Source organism: Myotis myotis, unplaced genomic scaffold, assembly GCF_014108235.1.
Source record: "Myotis myotis isolate mMyoMyo1 unplaced genomic scaffold, mMyoMyo1.p scaffold_m19_p_11, whole genome shotgun sequence".
Lineage (NCBI taxonomy): Eukaryota > Metazoa > Chordata > Mammalia > Chiroptera > Vespertilionidae > Myotis > Myotis myotis.
The window spans coordinates 392530-411071 of NW_023416315.1; the positions used below are offsets into that span (position 1 = coordinate 392530).

General features: G+C 45.5%; 1 protein-coding gene across 1 annotated transcript; it reads right to left on the reverse strand.

Annotated features, from left to right (window-relative positions):
- Positions 1 to 9722: 9722 nt before the first annotated feature.
- Positions 9723 to 18165, reverse strand: PURB (purine rich element binding protein B). The gene has a single exon (XM_036327173.1). The coding sequence runs from the start codon at positions 18107 to 18109 to the stop codon at positions 17186 to 17188; it is 924 nt and encodes a 307-aa protein (XP_036183066.1). The 5' UTR covers positions 18110 to 18165; the 3' UTR covers positions 9723 to 17185.
- Positions 18166 to 18542: the final 377 nt, after the last annotated feature.

Sequence of the window (18542 nt, forward strand, 5' to 3'; positions counted from 1 at the left end):
TGTTAGGTGGAAATAAACTGGTTCTCATTACAGACCAAGTAGTCCCTTTACTGATTTCTATGTCCTGTTTAGAGATGGGAGAGTGTCTTGAATGATCATTGATCAGTAGTCCTTTCCCACAAATTGTACTTGGCCCAAAGGCGCTCCATTGCCCACAGTCAGACCCCTTTTCAGGGGGCAGCCTCCCTCCAATTACTGATGGATATTTGGCCTTAATTTGGGACAACGCTGAAGGGCCCTTCCAGCTGCAGATTTCTGTGGATGATTAACACTGCATCCCAGTTCGACCTCTGCCTCTACTTAATCCTGCTTCCTTTGTTTTCTCAGTCATGTTGCCAAGAGCATTCCACAGGAAACTTCTCGAAGGTAAATCCCATGTAAAAGTCTGTTTCCTGAGAAATCTAACCTAAGACAATGGCTTTTCTATGCAATTATTTAATCAACTTTTTAAAAATTTTAAATTAATTTTAGAGAGGAAGGGAGATAGATAGAAACAACAATGATGAGAGAGAATCATGGATCAGATGCCTCCTGCACACCCCCAACTGGGGATTGAGCCAGCAACCTGGGCATGTGCCCTGCTCAGGGAATCGAACTGTGACCTGGTTCATAGGTCAATGCTCAACCACTGAGCCACGCCAGCTGGGGCTATTTCATCAACTTTTGAGTGAGCAGTATATTCATATGTCCAAAATGTTAAAGGGACAAAGAACTTCCATTTACAATAGCATCTAAAAGAATAAAATACTCGGGAGTAAATTTCACAAGATTTATCCTCTTTTTCTTAATGTGTTTTTATTGATTTCAGAGAGGGAGGGAGAGGGAGAGACAGAAACTGCCCCCTGCATGCTCCACACTGGGGACTGAACCCAAGACCCTGGCATGTGCCCTGATGGAATCAAACCGTGACCTCCTGGTTGATAGGTCAATGCTCACACCACTGAGCTGGGCAATACTCTCTTTTGTAATGTTTTAAAAATGGATTTAAAAAAATTGATTTCAGAGAGAAGGGAGAGGAGGAGGATAGAAACATCTTATATAATAAAAGAGAAACATGCAACTTACCCGTCCCTCCACTACGCTCAAGCTACTCCTACAAGCCAATCAGGAGTGAGTATGCAAATTAACCCAACTAAGATGGCGGTGGCCACAGAACGGGAGTGAGCAGGAGGCTTGGGTTGTCCCCGGCAATGGAGAAAGCCAAGCTTCCTGCCTGCCCTGGCTGTTCCTGGGCTCCACTCAAGGCTACAAAGTTTCAGTTATAGAAGATAAATAAATCCCAGAAAAAAAAAGGAGAGGCTGGGAGCTTGGGTCACCAGGGGGTGTGGCCAGCCTGAAAATGGCCATCAGACCCTCACCCAGACTGGCTAGGCACCCCAGTGGGGACCCCCACCCTGAAGGAGGTGGGGCCAGCCTGAAAACGGCCCTCAGCCCCTCACCCAGACCAGGCACCCCAACAGGACCCCCACCCTGATCCAGGACACCCTTCAGGGAAAACCAGCTGGCCCCCACCCGTGCACCAGGCCTCTATCCTATATAATAAAAGGGTAATATGCAAATTGACCCTAACAGCAGAACGACTGGGAATGACTGGTCACTATGACACACATTGACCACCAGGGGCAGACGCTCAATGCAAGAGCTGCCCCCTGGTGGTCAGTGCGCTCCCACAGGGGGAGCTCTGCTCAGCCACAAGCCAGGCTGCCAGCTGCCAGCACAGCAGTGGTGATGGGAGCCTCTCCCGCCTCCTCAGCAGCACTAAGGATATCCGACTGCAGCTTAGGCCTGCTCCCCACTGGCAAGTGGACATCCTCCAAGGGCTCCAGGGCTGCCAGAGGGAGGTCTGACTGCCAGCTTGGGCCCAATCCCCTAGGGAGCGGGCCTAAGCCAGCAGGTGGACATCCCCTGAGGGGTCCCAGACTGGGAGAGGGCTGAGGGACCCCCCCTGAGTGCACAAATTTTTGTGCACCAGGCCTCTAGTCAATAATGAGAGAGAATCATTGATCTGCTGTTTCCTGAATGCCCCTTCCTGGGGATTGAACCCACAACCCAGGCATGTGCCCTGATCAAGAATCAAACCATGACTTCCTGGTTCATGGGTCAATGCTCAACCACTGAGCCACACCGGTAGGCAAGATTTATACTCTTAAAACTACTAAACATTGTTGGAAAAACTAAAGATCTAGGAGAATCACAGCTTGCTGCTTTGTAGAAATTGACAAGACCATCCTAAAATTCATGTGGAAATGCAAGAGAACCAGAACAGCCAAAATAATCTTGAAAACTAATAAGTTGGCGGATGCACACTTTTTTAAAAAATATTTTATTGATGTTTTACAGAGAGGAAGGGAGAGGGTGAGAGAGTTAGAAACATTGATGAGAGAGAAACACCGATCAGCTGCCTCCTGCACACCCCCCATTGGGGACGTGCCTGCAACCAAGGTACATGCCCTTGACCGGAATCGAACCTGGGACCCTTCAGTCCGCAGGCCAACGCTCCATCCACTGAGCCAAACTGGCCAGGGCAGATGCACACTTCTTAATTTCTTTTTTTTTTTTTTTTAAATATATTTTATTGATTTTTTACAGAGAGGAAGGGAGAGAGATAGACAGTTAGAAACATCGGTGAGAGAGAAGAAACATCGGTCAGCTGCCTCCTGCACACTTCCTACTGGGGATGTGCCCACAACCCAGGTACATGCCCTTGACCGGAATCGAACCTGGGACCCTTCAGTCCACAGGCCGACGCTCTATCCACTGAGCCAAACCGGTTTCAGCTTAATTTCAAAACTACAGCCGAAACCGGTTTGGCTCAGTGGATAGAGCGTCAGCCTGCGGACTGAAAGGTCCCAGGTTCGATTCCGGTCAAGGGCATGTACCTGGGTTGCGGGCACATCCCCAGTAGGAGATGTGCAGGAGGCGGCTGATCGATGTTTCTCTCCCATCGATGTTTCTAACTCTCTATCTCTCTCTCCCTTCCTCTCTGTAAAAAATCAATAAAATATATTAAAAAAAAAAACTACAAAGTTACAGTAATCAGAGAGAGTACTGGCATAAGGATAGACATAGGCCAAATGGAATAAATTAGATCCCTATGGTCATTTGATATTTGACAAGGATGTCAAAAAAAGTCAATGGGAGTCCTGGCTGGGTAGATCAGTTGGTTAGAGAGTCATCTAAAATGCTGAGGTTGTGGGTTTGATCCCTGGTCACAGCACATACAAGAATCAACCAATAAATGCATAAGTGTAATAACAAATGGATGTTTCTAAAAATCAATTAAAAAAATTTTTAAAAATATTCAGCCCTAGCTGGTTTGGCTTAGCGGATAGAGCATCAACCTGTGGACTGAAGGGTTCCAGGTTTGAGTCTGGTCAAGGGCACATGCCCGGGTAGTGGGCCTGATCCCCAGTGGGGGGCATGCAGGAGACAGCCAATCAATGATTCTCTCTCATCACTGATGTTTCTGTATCTCTCTCCTTCCTCTCTGAAATCAATAAAAATATATTTTAAAAAATTCAATAGAGAAATCACAATCTTTTGACAAGTGGTGCTGGAATTTCTCCTTAAAGAGAATTTGCTTCCCTTTATTTATATAGTAAATGGATTGGCAGGAAATGAATCAACATGCTGAAGTGTTCCCTCGGAAGCCTTCAAAGACTAAGTGGTAGTTACAGTATAGAAACACTGCAGCAAAACCCCCAAAAGTCTCCCCCACACTGTGTCTGTCCTAGAAACCTTTAGCTGACAAAGGTCTGGGAGAGGTCAGCACTTGTATCCAAAACAGAGCTTGCAGTCCCCATCAGAAAGGTACGGGTCAGATGAGGGGCAGACAGATGGATCCCACTGTCGTGATGACTCACTGGCCTGAGCGATATCGCCAGCTGGGTTTTCCTCGCCGGAAAATTGGCAGCTGCTGGACTAGAACATTCCACATTGCTGACAACAGTTCTCCTTCCCTCAGAAGACTGGTTTCTGCTATTCTTCCTGAGAACCTCACATGCTTTCTCCTTTTTTCCCTTTCTCTTTTATATTATTTACTAGAGGCCCGATGCGTGAAATTCGTGCAAGAGTAGACCTTCCTTTCCCCGGCTGCCGGGACTGGCTTCCCTCTGGCACAGGGACCCGGGCTTCCCTCCAGCTGTCCGCAGGCACCTGGGACCCAGGCTTCCCTTGCAGCCCCAAGTTCGTCTGGAAGGTCATCTGGAACGACGTCCAGTCTAATTAGCATATTATGCTTTTATTATAGATACTAAAGGTGGGGACCCTGCCTTTATGCTCTGAACTACGCATTACAAGGGACACAATATCCTATCTAATAAAAGCCTAGGTGACGTCATGCACATCATTAGATTGCCACCCTCACATCGTCACAAGATGGCCGGCAGGGGAGGGCAGTTGGGGGTGACCAGGTCAGCAGGGGAACGATCAGGCCAGTAGGGGAGTGGTTAGGGGGCAATCAGGCAGGCACGCAGTCAAGCGGTTAGGAGCCAGCAGTCCTGGATTGTGAGAGGGATGTCTGACATATGGTTTAGGCCCAAGGGATCGGAGATTGGAGAGGGTGCAGGCTGGGCTGAGGAACACTCCGCCCCCATGCATGAATTTCATTCACTAGGCCTCTAGTCTATATATATATATAAAAGGTTAATATGCTGTGTCCCTCCGACAGTTTGACCAGTCGCTATGACGTGTACTGATCACCAGGGGGCAGATGCTCAACACAGGAGCTGCCGTGATGCGCACTGGCCATTTACAAAAAAATGGCACCATGGACCTGGCACCGACAAAGCAACACTTGACTTCCCCCAAGTGGGACACAGGCTCCACCACGACCCTGGAGCAAACACCCCACCTAATTGCAGCCAATGCTGCCGAGACCCCGTGGCGCAAAACGCGGCCCACAGCCCAGCCCGGAAATGGTGGCTGTGGGCGCTGGGTAATGACGTCACATAGCAACGCCCAGCTTCCTCTCCCTAGCAACAGGCCATTTAACAATAAATGGCACTATGGACCTGGTGCCCACAAAGCAACTTTGGCTTTCCCCAAGTGGGACACAGGCCCCCCCCCCCGCCCCCGAGCGACACCCCACCAAATAGCAGCCAATGCTGCCGAGACCCCATGGTGCAAAATACGACCCACATTCCAGCCCAGCCCAGAAATCGTGGCTGTGAGCGCTGGGTAATGACGTCACATAGCAACGCCCAGCTTCCTCTCCCTAGCGACTAGCCTCCTTGCAGCTTCTTCAGCCCAGTAACACAGCTTGCTTTATAAGCAGGTACAAACATTGTACAGTTTAACTAAATGTCTGTGAAGTATTTTCACGTGCCTCATCTCGTTTGATCCTCACAGAAGTCCTGGAGTAGGCAGATAGGAGACTCGGTTGAATCCTATTTTCATTAGCTGGAAAACAGAGATTTAGAAAGTTTAGAAACTTGACCTGACTGAAAAGAAATGGTGGACCTTGAAAATGACTTCAGGTTTTCTCACTGCGCAGAATATTGTCAAACACGGCTGCAGTTAAATATTTCACCCTTTGTTCTCCCTGCGTGATCTACAATAATAGTCTGCTTTGTATTTACTGCTGTGTTGCTGACTATTACCTGAAAGAGAGACTGGGGTGCTTCACTGGGCTGGAGAGTTTAGCTAAATCAGAAAGTAGGTCTAATTAAGCAAGTTTATCTCTATATATAAAGCTCTCGCTGGTGCCCATCACACACGTGTGTTTCCATCTGTCATTGTCGATTGTGAATTTGGTTGACACTTCTATTATAAAGGGCAAGTAGCGATATTAAAATATTTCTTGTAATTAATTTCCTTTCAATGTGCATGAATTGGTACACCGGGCCTCTAATCCTATATAATAAAAGCCTAATATGCTAAGTGTCAACCGTTCAACCTACCAAAGGGTAATATGCTAATGATATGCTAAGGCTGCTCAACCGCTCACTATGACATGCACTGACCACCAGGGGGCAGATGCTCCGATTGGTAGATTAGCTTGCTGCTGGGGTCCAGCCGATTGGGACTGAGGGAGATGGGCCGGACACACCCTGGAGCCCTCCTGCAGTCCCTCCCCGGCCCTGATCATGCACTGGTGGGGTCCCTCGGCCTGGGCTGCGCCCTCTCACAATCCGGGACCCCTCGGGGGATGTCAGACAGCCAGTTTCAGCCCTATCTTGCAGGCCAGGCCAAGGGACCCCACTGATGCACAAATTTGTGCACCGGGCCTCTAGTGCAGTGATGGCAAACCTATGGCACACGTGTCAGAGGTGACACACGAACTCATTTTTTTGGTTGATTTTTCTTTGTTAAATGGCATTTAAATATATAAAATAAATATCAAAAATAGAAGTCTTTACTATGGTTGCAATGATCAAAAAATTTCTGTATGTGACACGGCACCAGAGTTAAGTTAGGGTTTTTCAAAATGCTGACACGCCGAGCTCAAAAGGTTCGCCATCACTGCTCTAGGATAAAGGGGCTCTGGGAATTCTCCCACTCCTTCCTTCCTCTGTCCACCTACACTGGGCCCACTTCCTCCCTGGGGTTTGGGGAAATCACTTCTTAGGATTTGAGATTCATAGAGGTGTTTTAATGAGAGGGGAGATCTGTAGCAAATTTCAGCTGCAACCCATCCTAGCTTCCTAGTCACATAAACCAGAATATTTGAACCCTAAATATACCCTCAATCCAATGTACGTTCCTTGTTTTCTCTCCCAACCCACTAAACTATAAGTTCCATTTGGACCATATCTTCCACACCTAGTACAATATCTGGTACATAAAGAACTGAATGAATGAATTTACAAAATGATCTGGCTTCATGGTTATTAAAAAGATTTCAGTGCTGACCACCAGGTGGCTCTCATCTCCCTAAGTACCAATGGCTTCTACAGGAAACCGGACACTTAAAGCACCTTAAGAATTTTTGTGTGTTAAAGATACTGGAGTCACGCTGTTGGTTTATGGCAGAGTCAGGAACAGAACCTAACTCACAAAATATCAAAACTCTGAAGTCACACCCCGATACCTTGAAGTGCTGGCTTCAAAAGAGCTCTTAAAGCCGTGGCCTGGCTGCACACCCAGAACTTCAGTGACAACTTTACATTAAGCTGACAAAATCAGCAGGGCTGCCCTAGCCCGTTTGGCTCAGTGGATAGAGTGTTGGCCTGTGAACTGAAGGGTATTGGGTTCGATTCCGATCAACGGCACGTACCTTGGTTGCAGATCTCCTGGCCCTGGTTGGGGACATGCAGGAAGCAACCAATTGATGTGTCTCCCTCATATTGGTATTTCTGTCTCTCCCTCTCCCTTCCACTTTCTCTAAAAATCAATGGAAAAAATATCCTCAGGTGAGGATTAAAAAAAAAAAAAATTCAGCCTTGGCTGGTTTGGATCAATGGATGGAGCGCTGGCTTGCAGACTGAAGGGACCCAGGTTTAATTCCAGTCAAGGGCAAATGCCTGGGTTGTGGGCTCGATCCCCAGTGGGGGACATATAGGAGCCAGCTGCCAGCTGACCGGTGATTCTCTCTTGATGTTTCTAGGTCTCTTTCCCTCTCCCTCTCTGAAATCAATAAAAATATATTTTAAAAAAATTCAGCAGGGCTATAGCAGAACCAGTGCATCAGGGTGAATGCTTCCGGAGGTCTCTGTCAGTTAGTGACAACAGCTAATTTCCCCAGAACTTTTGTGATTTCTGCACTGAGGCTCCAAGTTGGGTTTGACCATCAGCAGCAGCATCACCTGGGAACTTGCTAGAAATGCAGCTTCTCACACTCCACCCAGACCAGCAGCTCAGGAATTGGCGTTTAAGAAGCCCTCCAGGTGACTGAGGCATATTCAAGGGTTCTATGTGAATAAAGCCCCCAGGTTCTCAGTGAGGGCACTGCTGACACAATATTTCACAATTCCATTTGCAAAACTTTTTTCAAAATGAGCTATTTTGGGGTTTGAGTATTGATGTAGGTAATTTCAGCACAGCAGCCTAGGTTAAGGCCGTGTTTGAGTCCTTTGCAATCCTGCATTTTTTTTGTTTTCCTCTAGCAGATTCCCAGTCCTTCCTCCCTTTCTCTTCCTTATACCACAAGATCCCACATCCTCTCATCCTAACAAGATAAAACACTGTCTATGACCCAAAGATTCTGGTCCACTTGGTCAGGGTGGTACTTGGGGGCATCAGCATCCAAGAGCTTCTGCAGTTAGCAGAGAACCACCGCTGTATTGAAGTGTGTGTATGTATGTGATGGGAGGACGTACTTTACTGGCTAGGGCTAGTTTATAGTGAGAGGCTTTAACACATTGTTTGCGGGTAGTTTTTATCGCGCGCTAACAGGTGGCGTGGGCCATTCTTGCTAATTTTTTGCGCAAATGGCAACGTTCAGTAAAATTACGTAACTTTAGTTTTACATATTTTTTTTCAATGAAACTTTTTGTGATTTACTATAAAATGTATACTGAATTATTTTTCTTAGAATCGCACTGAATGTGTGGTGAGGCAGAGAACTGTGTGAGGGATGGCTCTACGCAGTTGAATAGATTACCGTTATACCTGGAAGTACATAAATAATTCACCATTGTATGTGTTAGAGACCCAAATTTTGTCCTTTGGAATTCATATATCTGCATGTTAGCATCCCTTCAGAGCAATAAAAAAGTATAAAAATAAACGTATTTATGTTACCCGCATTCTACCGCTAGTCTATAAAAAACGTATTAATACGTGTCCCGCGCTCTACCACCAGTCAACGTAAAACGTATAAATACGTTTCCCACATACAATGTGTTAATATAAAGAATGTGGGCCTGGCTGGCATGGCTCAGTGGTTGAGTGTCCTATGAACCAGGTCACAGCTGCAAAGCTCGATCCCCAGTGGGGGGCATGCAGGAGGCAGCCGATCAATGATTCTTCTCTCGCCATTGATGTTTTTCTCTCTCTCCCTCTCCCTTCCTCTCTGAAATCAACTTTTTAAAAAAGTTGCCAGTTCTGTTCCATCAGGGCACATGCCAGACAGGGCTGTGGGCTTGATTCCCAGTAGGGGGCATGCAGGAGGCAGCCAATCAATGTTTCTCTTCCTTTCTCTCTAAAATCAATAAAAACATATTTTTAAAAATGGCTCAATTTCTAATATGATAGATATCAATTATTATAGCCCTGAAAGGTAAAGAACTCCTTGAGTAAATTTTGAGTGTAAAGGGGCTTCTGAGATGAAAAACATTGGGAACCATGGCTGGAATCTACAGACTTAACCGTTTTCTGATTCTTTTCATGTTAGCTTAAGACTGGCCTACTGGCCTAGCTGGTTTGGCTCAGTGGCTAGAGCGTTGGCTTGAAGACGGAACGTTCCCAGGTTTCATTCCAGTCAAGGGCACTTTAAAAAAAGACTGGCTTAATCTGCTCTGTAGGAAGTCAGTTATGATGACACACGAGGGAAGGTTTCTTTATGATACGGCCCAAAAGCCAAGAGAATAGGAAGAAACAAGTGGCCTGTCTGGGAAGTGAACCAAAGCACAAAATTCATTGCAACTTTGGTTTACTCCACAGACTGCTTACTAATTAGAAATGGGAGCCAGAGGCAGATGGAATATACTAGGACACTGACTTGTAAGTCATTTCAGTGGAAACTCACCCAATCCCAGACCCACTGAGCCACAGCAGAGGCTGTGTGGCATCTCCCTCCCAGTCACCAGGTAATTCTTTAAATTAGAGACACCAGCACAAGGTTGTCATTCACTTTTCCGCATACTTTATTTGTTACAAACATACAATTTTTTAAATATAGACTGTAAAACTCCATTTGCAAAAGTCTGCTATTGTAAGGAGTACACACCAGCAGTAAGGATTCTTAAACTTTTTTCTGTGAGTTTTTCTGTCAGTTTTGCTAGTTAGTGGTAATTACGGGACCCGCCATTTTAGAGACCTGTCTGAAGCAGCCCTGCTCATCTCAAAATTGACCGCAATCTGAGCTTCAACCTCCAGGCAGTGAGATCAACAGCCCATCTAGACTCTGCTTTTGAACATTTTCAGGAAGTATGGTTTCTGAATGGATACTGCACTTTACGGATTTGTTTGAATTGCCCATGTAGCTGTTTGTTAAAGTGCATTCTTCTTTTAAAAAATAAGAGGAATAATCTTTACTCTTTAATCAAGGTACTTTAAAAAATGAACTTTTTGGTCTCTCAGCAGATATTCCCAAGTTGATCCTATTACTACAAATTTTAGTGTTCTATTTACAAATATTTATAGGGTTACAGGTGGAGGGGACCTTATACATGGAAAGGTGCGGCTTCTTTTGAAGCAGAAGTCAGTCCTACAAATTCACACATAAGAATACACACTTGGTTTACAATGCACAGCAGGTGGGTATTTACACAGACTGAAGACACCCCAAAAACCCCTTTAGAGTAACTTCCATAGCTTCTCAGCCTTCCAGCCAAGATCAATTGTAAAGTGACTTTCAACCTTAGCTCTTCCTGATTAGATCAGGAAGCTGCCTCCTGCTGTCAAGATTTGGTTTTACTTCACTCAATGCCTATAGATTCTCTACCAGCAGGACACCAGCCTCACTTTGGAGTGAAGACTCTAACGCAGGGGTGGGCAAACTTTCTGACTCGAGGGCCACCATGGGTTCTTAAACTGGACCGGAGGCCGGAACAAAAACATGGATGGAGTGTTTGTGTGAACTAGTATAAATTCAAAGTAAACATCATTACATAAAAGGGTACGGTCTTTTTTTTTTTTTAGTTTTATTCATTTCAAACCGGCGGATCCGGCCCGAGGGTGTAGTTTGCCCACGGCCGCTCTAACGTAAGGAAGCCCTGATAGATATGACTGGAAACATCCCAAAATACAAATAGACTTTTTAAAATGATCATGGAAAAACACCTGCATGTATTTGCAAAAGGAAGCATAAATCCCCACTAGTTTTCCTAGAATTTAATCTTAATATTATTCAAATATTGATCATTGAAAAAACTCAAAATATACTTGGCCTGCTACCACAATATGCAAAACTGCCCACTCTTGGTAAGTATGCCCTGCTCGATTCAAGCTGTTTCTGCACTTGCCCAATCTATTAACTTCTAGGAAATCACAGAGCTTTTTATAACAGAGGTGGCATGTGGACTGGGAGAAAAGGGTCTACATCTCACATCTGAAGAGCTGGAAACAAAACTCCCAAATGCCTACACATGTGCTTAGTGACAGAATTTCTTCAATTTACTTAGGACTCTCCCCACAGTTATATGTTCCCAAAAAAGCAATTTTAAAAGGGGAAATATACTACTTACTCAGCTACTTTCAAATATAAAGATTTTTTTGAATCAATCTGATCTTGTGACACAGGGTAAGAGTGGGGACAAAAGTTTGCCTTTAAGGAATAAGGGTTGGTCTAAATCAATTTTCTTGAAAGAATTAGCCATTGAAATTGAAGATAGGAAAAAAAAATGCTAGTGGACAATGAATTTGGACAGGTCTATTGTTTTCTCTCCAATATTCTCAGCCCACATTTCTTCATACCAAAGATATAACCAGCCCTCTCTTATTAATGGCAGTGAGACACTTTACATAAAACAGGGAAAATGAAATTTGCTCCTAGATTCAAAATCTGTTAATTACAAATACAGTCATATTCTCTTGCTGCTGTTCTAACATGTCTTTGCCTGTCCCAATTGGAATATCTAATTCAAGAGGCATGAGTTAGATTTTCAAATGAAAAGCAAAAGATTGTGAATAAAGGTGATTACATTGATGACATATTTCCTATTTCATTAGGAAATATACATTCATAAAGGTCTTACTTGGATCAGAGGTACAGATAACAACTGGAAATTACTTAATAAATCTTCATGATGCAATTTTGTTATTTTTCCATTTTCCAAATTTAATTTTTGGTGCTGATAATTGCTGAAATAAGTCTGATGAAACGAAGTTTTAAGACTGGGAATGGTGACTTTCAGTAACAAAGTTAGCTGTGACAAGAGTATCTCTTAAAAAAAAAAGAGTCTATCTCTTGAAACTTCTGGGGTCTAACATTTAAAAATTAATGGGTACTTTTCTAGATTAAAAATGGGAAGTTATAATTTGCCATTTCTATCTTATATTTGGAATTTCAAACAGGAGATCGATATGCACTTTTTCTTTTTTGTCTATATTTTTCTTAAGGTAAATGAGTTTTTTCTTTTCTATAAACTATCTCCCTCTGCCCCCAGCCCCACCTATATACTCATTATTCAGTTTATTCAATGGGAATAGTAACTGTTTATGAAGACATCTAATTGATTTACAGTACTCTAAAACTAACCCTGAAAACTGAATCTCATTCATTTACTATAACTTCAGTGCTGTTGCTGACAAAAAAAGTTACCTTAAGGCTCAAGGGAAAGAAACTTATAAACTGTGAATGCAGTATTGTTCACTATCCCATCCATTGGAAGCTAGCAAAATGCATTCTGGATGAATAATACAAACCTTCTAACATTAGGAACGATTTCTACTCTTCATACACAGAGTTAGAATAATATTCATAAGCAGATTATCTAGGGGAGCCTGAGAAACCATGATCCACATCACACAAAGAGTCCGTGTATTTCATGATCAAAAAGTGCTTTTTCTTGAGAAATATGTCTGGGTTAAATGGCAATATACAATGGAAAATCACTCCACACTCTCTCAAGTGAATTACAAAAATGGAAACGGAGCAAAAAGATGGGAGGCTCTGCCCTCTGAACAGGCCTCATGCAGGCGACTTTTAAGGGCGTATTAAATTAAACTAGTTTTAAAGAGTTAACCGTGGGATTTTACACCGCTATATATATTCTAAAACCTGAGATTGGACATCAAAGCAATCAACTTTGTACTTATTAGAGCAATTCTGATACTTCCTAAAAATAGAAGACAACTCAATTGAATTAATAACTCCCAGATCAAAACCATTAAATTTCCCCAATCAAAAAGGAGACCAATCACAAACACATTAAGTACTAAGAGTGCTGCAGAACGACTCTTGGCAAATGAGTCATTTTTACATAAGCCAAAGTCACTTTTCTCCTTCCCCTTCTCACCAATCAAGGCCACACTATTTTCAAATGAATATCTACTGAGAGATCAGTTGTGCATTAGACAAAGTACCATAATTGGGTTAAAATGAAAAAAAAAATTTACAGTGAAGAATACTTATGTGCATAGCTTACACACTCAAGCGTCTCCTTAATTTCATCCACCTCAAGGCAAGGTAGACGCAAGCAAATTGTCACCTTTTCATACCTTGTGTAGATCATTCTATACCCCCCTGTAAAGCCAGTCAAGGTCACATGTAACAAAGCATCCTCAGCAACTATAGTGCCTGAAGTGTGCAGCCGTTTACAGACCACTCAATATGAGGGCATTATTATAACCAGCCTCTTCTGCCCACAACCCTGCATTTTCAGATAAGACAGGATAATTGTTTTGTTTTGAGAAAACTGAAGCTTGAATCTCTTAAAAGACCTGCAATTTATTGCAAAGTGATCGAGAGGTAACAAAGGAAGCAGGTTAATGGCTGCCTGGACCCAAGGCCTCTCCATCATTTTGCAATAAATATTATGGAAAGTGACCTGACAAGCAGCTGTGTCTGTCTCACAGCTACAGTCGCTTGCACCACCTACACGCCTCCCATAGTAACATAGGGTGTCTGGGTTTTGGTTTGGTTTTCGCTTTGCTTTTTGGTGCCATCCAGATTTACACTTTGTTCTGTGCAGCACATGCACTGACAACTTCCTCTGCCGATGAGAACTGTAGTTCTACACGACTGACAGGTAGGGACAATAGAAGCCAGAAAGGAATGATGGGATATACTCAGAGTTTCTTGCTCTTTCAATTCTGTTCCTAAAATTGTGGACTTTTTCACTTCTGTAACTGCAGCAGTTTGAGAAATGAACATTCTACCAATTATTAGGAAAGACATTTTACTTCCCTATTTCTCTGGAAATTAACGATTTTGAGCATGTCATTCGCTGCAATGTTTGCCAAAATCAAAAACAAGCCCTACATCACTGTGAATAGCAGTGGTTGAAAACAAAACATTTCCTGCCTGGATTTAACAGATTGTTTCCTTTAAGAAGCAATATCTACGACTGAGTTCTGAAAGACGGCCCGTTAATACCGCCTTGTTGAACACACCACACATTCAAAGTGTAGTTTCTATTGTCCCTAGCGACGGAAGGAGGATCCGTGAAATGCTACAATCAATCCACATCCTTCTGTAACCGTCCTGCAGTCGCAGTCGGAAGAGAGGCCATCAACCACCTTGCAGGAGAAACAAACCTCTGAGATTGGTTAAGACTTAAAACCCACCCCTATGACATTTACCACTTAATCTTACATAGGCAGGTCAAAATTTTAATATAAATTACTTTTCCAACACATAGCTTATGCATTCTTTGCTCCTTGTTTTTGGAGGATTCTCAAATTGATTATCTAAAGATTTACATATGATATATTACTGTTACATGGTCTAATGACTAAGAAAATTTCTCTGGTAACCAAAGCTGATTCCATATATGGCAGTGTTCTTGGCATATATTCTATATGCCTCAGACCACTTCCACATTCTTTCTATTCAGCTAATTATAGCTTAGTAGCCACGGGTGAGGATTGTGAAGACCCTGTCATTTCTACAGAATAGAAAGGCAAGGCTAGTTACTGCAATTCAGCCAAACAAAAGAACAGAAAAAAAGAGTAAACCACCCCCTGAAAAGGAGGGGCACCGCACCTTTGCAAAAGTGAACTGGCTCACCGCAGCTGAGCAACAGAACCACCGCTGAAGCAAGAAAACAAGTTGGTCTACACAGGAATTGTACACGATTTCAAAACAAACGTTACAGCGGTCAACTAATAGCTGCAACCTTAATTTTCATTGCTGCCTCAAAGTTTGAAACTAAACAGTTTCTGCAAACCTAATGCTAGTTTCTCAGCTCCTTTACTAAAACTACTTAGGGATTTGTTCTCCGCAGCAAAGAAATAAAACACTCAAAACACATAGGTAAATACAGCAGGACATCATTGAAAACAGCTGCCTTGTAGTACAAAATACAGTACAAGTATACGGATGTCATTAAAACATCGAAAATACTATTGCTCCCATACAATTTAGGAAACATTCTTTGCAACGGAGAAAATTTAAAAAAAAAAGGAAAGCTTTAAAAAAATCTGTTTAAAAACTCTACTGTGGACGATGAGAGTAGAGAAATTGTCTGAAAAGGGCACCAATGTTTGTGGCTCTTCCACTTTTTTTTTAAATCTAAGATTAATAATATTCTGAATCACAGTCTAATTTGTAAAAAAGCCTCATTTTATATACATAATTATTTCCCTCCCTCTCAGCCACAATGCATGAAAACGACCTTTTTGTATATTACTTAATTCCTAATAAATACAAAAAGATTGTATATATTGAATAATACCAAAATAAGATAATAAAAAGGGTATGCAATAAATTAAAAGGCAGCTCAAATAAAGGGCAGTCATGCAGTTAAAAAAAAACCACCACTACGATTGTGGAGGAGGGGTTACTTGCCTCTTGGTTGAGAAGGTGTTGCACAAAGCAAACCTGAAAAACTCTGGAAAGAACATAGCTCCCATTTGATTCAAAGTTACCTAGGTCTATGACACTCAAATACCTTTTGATGGGGTGGCATTACCTCGATTAGTAAAATCACTTCTACAGAAAATCCATTTAAAATATAGAAGAGGCGATCCTTGAAAACCCCAACTTTTATTCTTGAAAGACAGCTGGATAAACTGGCAAAAGCCAGTCTTGTTGAAATTTCAAGATGGTGTAAAAATGCTTCCATACAGTCAGCGCATTCACGTTCACCTTGGCTCCGTTCGGATGGATTCCAGCTTCCAAAGGGCACACTGCTTGCTAGACACACATCCATCTTTTGCCAACTTTGATTGTGAGGTACTAATGCAATGGATCAAGTTTTTAAAATTTTATTTAAAAAGAATAAATGATGCTGGAATTCTGGACCTGAGGATCTTTAGTATTTGAACAAATCCACAGATTAAACTGAAGGTAGAGGAAGACTTCAGTTTTCGTGATTTCCAACTTTTCTGTTAGATGTATATTCCATTAAAGCTCAGGCTTGTAGCCACTGTTCCTTTTTCAAGTTTTGTGGTTTAAAATCTAGACAACCAGTGGCCGAAACAGCCAAATTAGCCTTAATTCACTGGCTCACATGGTGGAGCCACAGGATCTGGCTCTCACTCATACCTAAGCCATTTCTTGGTAATGACCTCCATGTTTAAGAGATCAGGGGAAGAACTTTAGTGAGCAGCAACCAATCCACTCAAAACAGTTTTTTCCTTGTGCTTTATGCCCGATTTTTTCTTGTGCCTATCTCAGCAACCCCGATGTAAAACTGCTCTTTCATCTTCAAAATTTTTTGCCAACTTTTAAAATATTTTAGTAACCAATTCTAGCTCAAGGTTTGACTTCTGAATCCATTTGCATCCTGGAAGACAATTCTGCAAAGACAAGACACTGGCCTTGGTCCAGATATGGTGCAAAGCCTTTTAATCTTCAACAAAATGGACCCCATTTGTTTTCGTATTCCCCCTGACGTTTTGAATTCCTATTTTGCCTTGTCCATGATTAAAGTTGCATTCCTTTTTATTAAACCTGTACCCTCAGAACTGGGTAACTGCAAAGGTCTCTCTCTTCTCAAGAATTCCATGAAGACCTAAATCCAAAATGCTGATTTCAATGGCGGTGAAGGAACAGACACTGCAATAGTAAGGTCTGGAGAGATCTTAGGTTCCCAAGCACAACACAAGTTCAGCTGTTATCACGAGGTCTGGGTAACTCAGAAGAGCTCCTTGGCCCAGGGTGTGGGAGGACCTCTCCCCGACCGGGGTTACCGGGTGGGCGTCGGACCCTCAGCGGGGAAACCACAGAGGCTGGGACTATTTCGCTCGGGTGAGGAGACGCTGCTCTTTGCAGGTTGCTGTCCGCTCCTGGGAACTTGACGGCTTTTTTTCTCTAATTGTCCGTGACTGTCCTCTTATGGTGACGTCTCGTAATTAACTACATTATTTTAAATGTTGTTTTCTCCCCGTGGGCCTCCCTGGCTCCCCCACCAGCTCACTGGGGATGAGACGCGGGGATGGACGTGGGGGCGGAGGCCGGTGGGGGAAGCGGCGTGTTTCAGTCCTCATCCACCTCCTCGCCCTCGGACTCGTCCCCGCCGCCGCTGCCCCCGCCGCGCCGCTCGTAGAGCTTATCCCGCTGGCGCTCCTGGATCTCCTTCATCTCCTCCGCATACCGGCAGAAGGCGCCCCCGAACTTGCCCCAGGCCTTGAAGGGGACGGTGATGGCGTTGCGGTAGGACGGCTTCACCTCGCTCACGCGCAGGAACACCCCGTACTTGTTGCAGCCCACGTCGAAGAAGAAGCGCTTCGAGTCCACCGTGATGGAGGTGCCTTCCGGGAGCTCCCCGTACGGGCCGCCGCCGGGGCCCGCGCCGCCGCCCGCGCCGCCCGCCAGCTCGTCGTCGTCGCCGCCGTAGTCGTCGATGAGCTTGGCCAGCGCGTCGCGGAACTCGATGAGGCCCTGCGCGGGCAGCGCGATCGTCTGGCCGCTCTGCAGGCCGCCGGGCGCGGGGCCGCCGCCGCGCGTGACCGTCTGGCGGATGCGCAGGAAGCGGCCGCGCTGGTTCTCCTTGAGGTCCAGGTAGTACTTGCGGTTCTCGCGCACCAGGAACTCGCTCTTGAGCGCGCGCCGCGGCCCGCCGCCCTCCTCGGCCGCCGCCGCCGCCACCTGCTCGGGGCTGCTGGGGCCCAGCTGCGCGTAGTGCTCGATGAAGTCGCCCAGGTAGTCGCGGAACTCGGCGGCCACGGCCATGGACAGCGTGAGGCGGCTCTTGGAGCCGCCCGCGCCCACCTCGGCGATCTTGAGGAAGCGGCCCTTGGCGTTCTGCTTCACGTCCAGGTAGAAGCGCTTGTTCTGGATGTCCAGCCGCTTCGAGGCCAGCTCCTGCGTCTCCTGCTCGCCGCCGCCGCCGCGGGGCGCGGGCTGGAAGCTGCCGGGCCCGCCGCCGCCGCGCTCGCTGCCGCTGTCGCCGTCCGCCATCTTCTCGGCCGCCGCGCCCTGGCCGCCGCCGCCGCCGCGCCCTGGCCGCCGCCCGCAGCCCGCCGCGCTCGCGCCCCCGTCCTCCGCCCCGCGGCTCGCTCTCCGCGGCCCCCCAGCCTCGCCGCCGGCCCGCTCACTCTCTCCGGCCGCACATCGCCGGCCGCCGCCCCCCACCGCCCCCGCGCCCCGCCCCACCACTTCCGCCTGGTCCGCGCTGGCTTCCGGCGCGCGCGCGCGTGACGCCGCCCGCCACGCCCACCCTGGCCTCGCGGCCGGAAGCGCCGCGCGCGCGCCGGCGGGGCGCAGAGATGTGACGTCACGGAGAGGCGCGGGAGTGTGAAGGGGAAAGGACGCTTCCTGCGGGTGGCTCGGTGTCACCCGCGGGCCCAGGCCCTCGGCGCGCGCTGGTGTAGACAGAGGCGGCGCCCGGGCT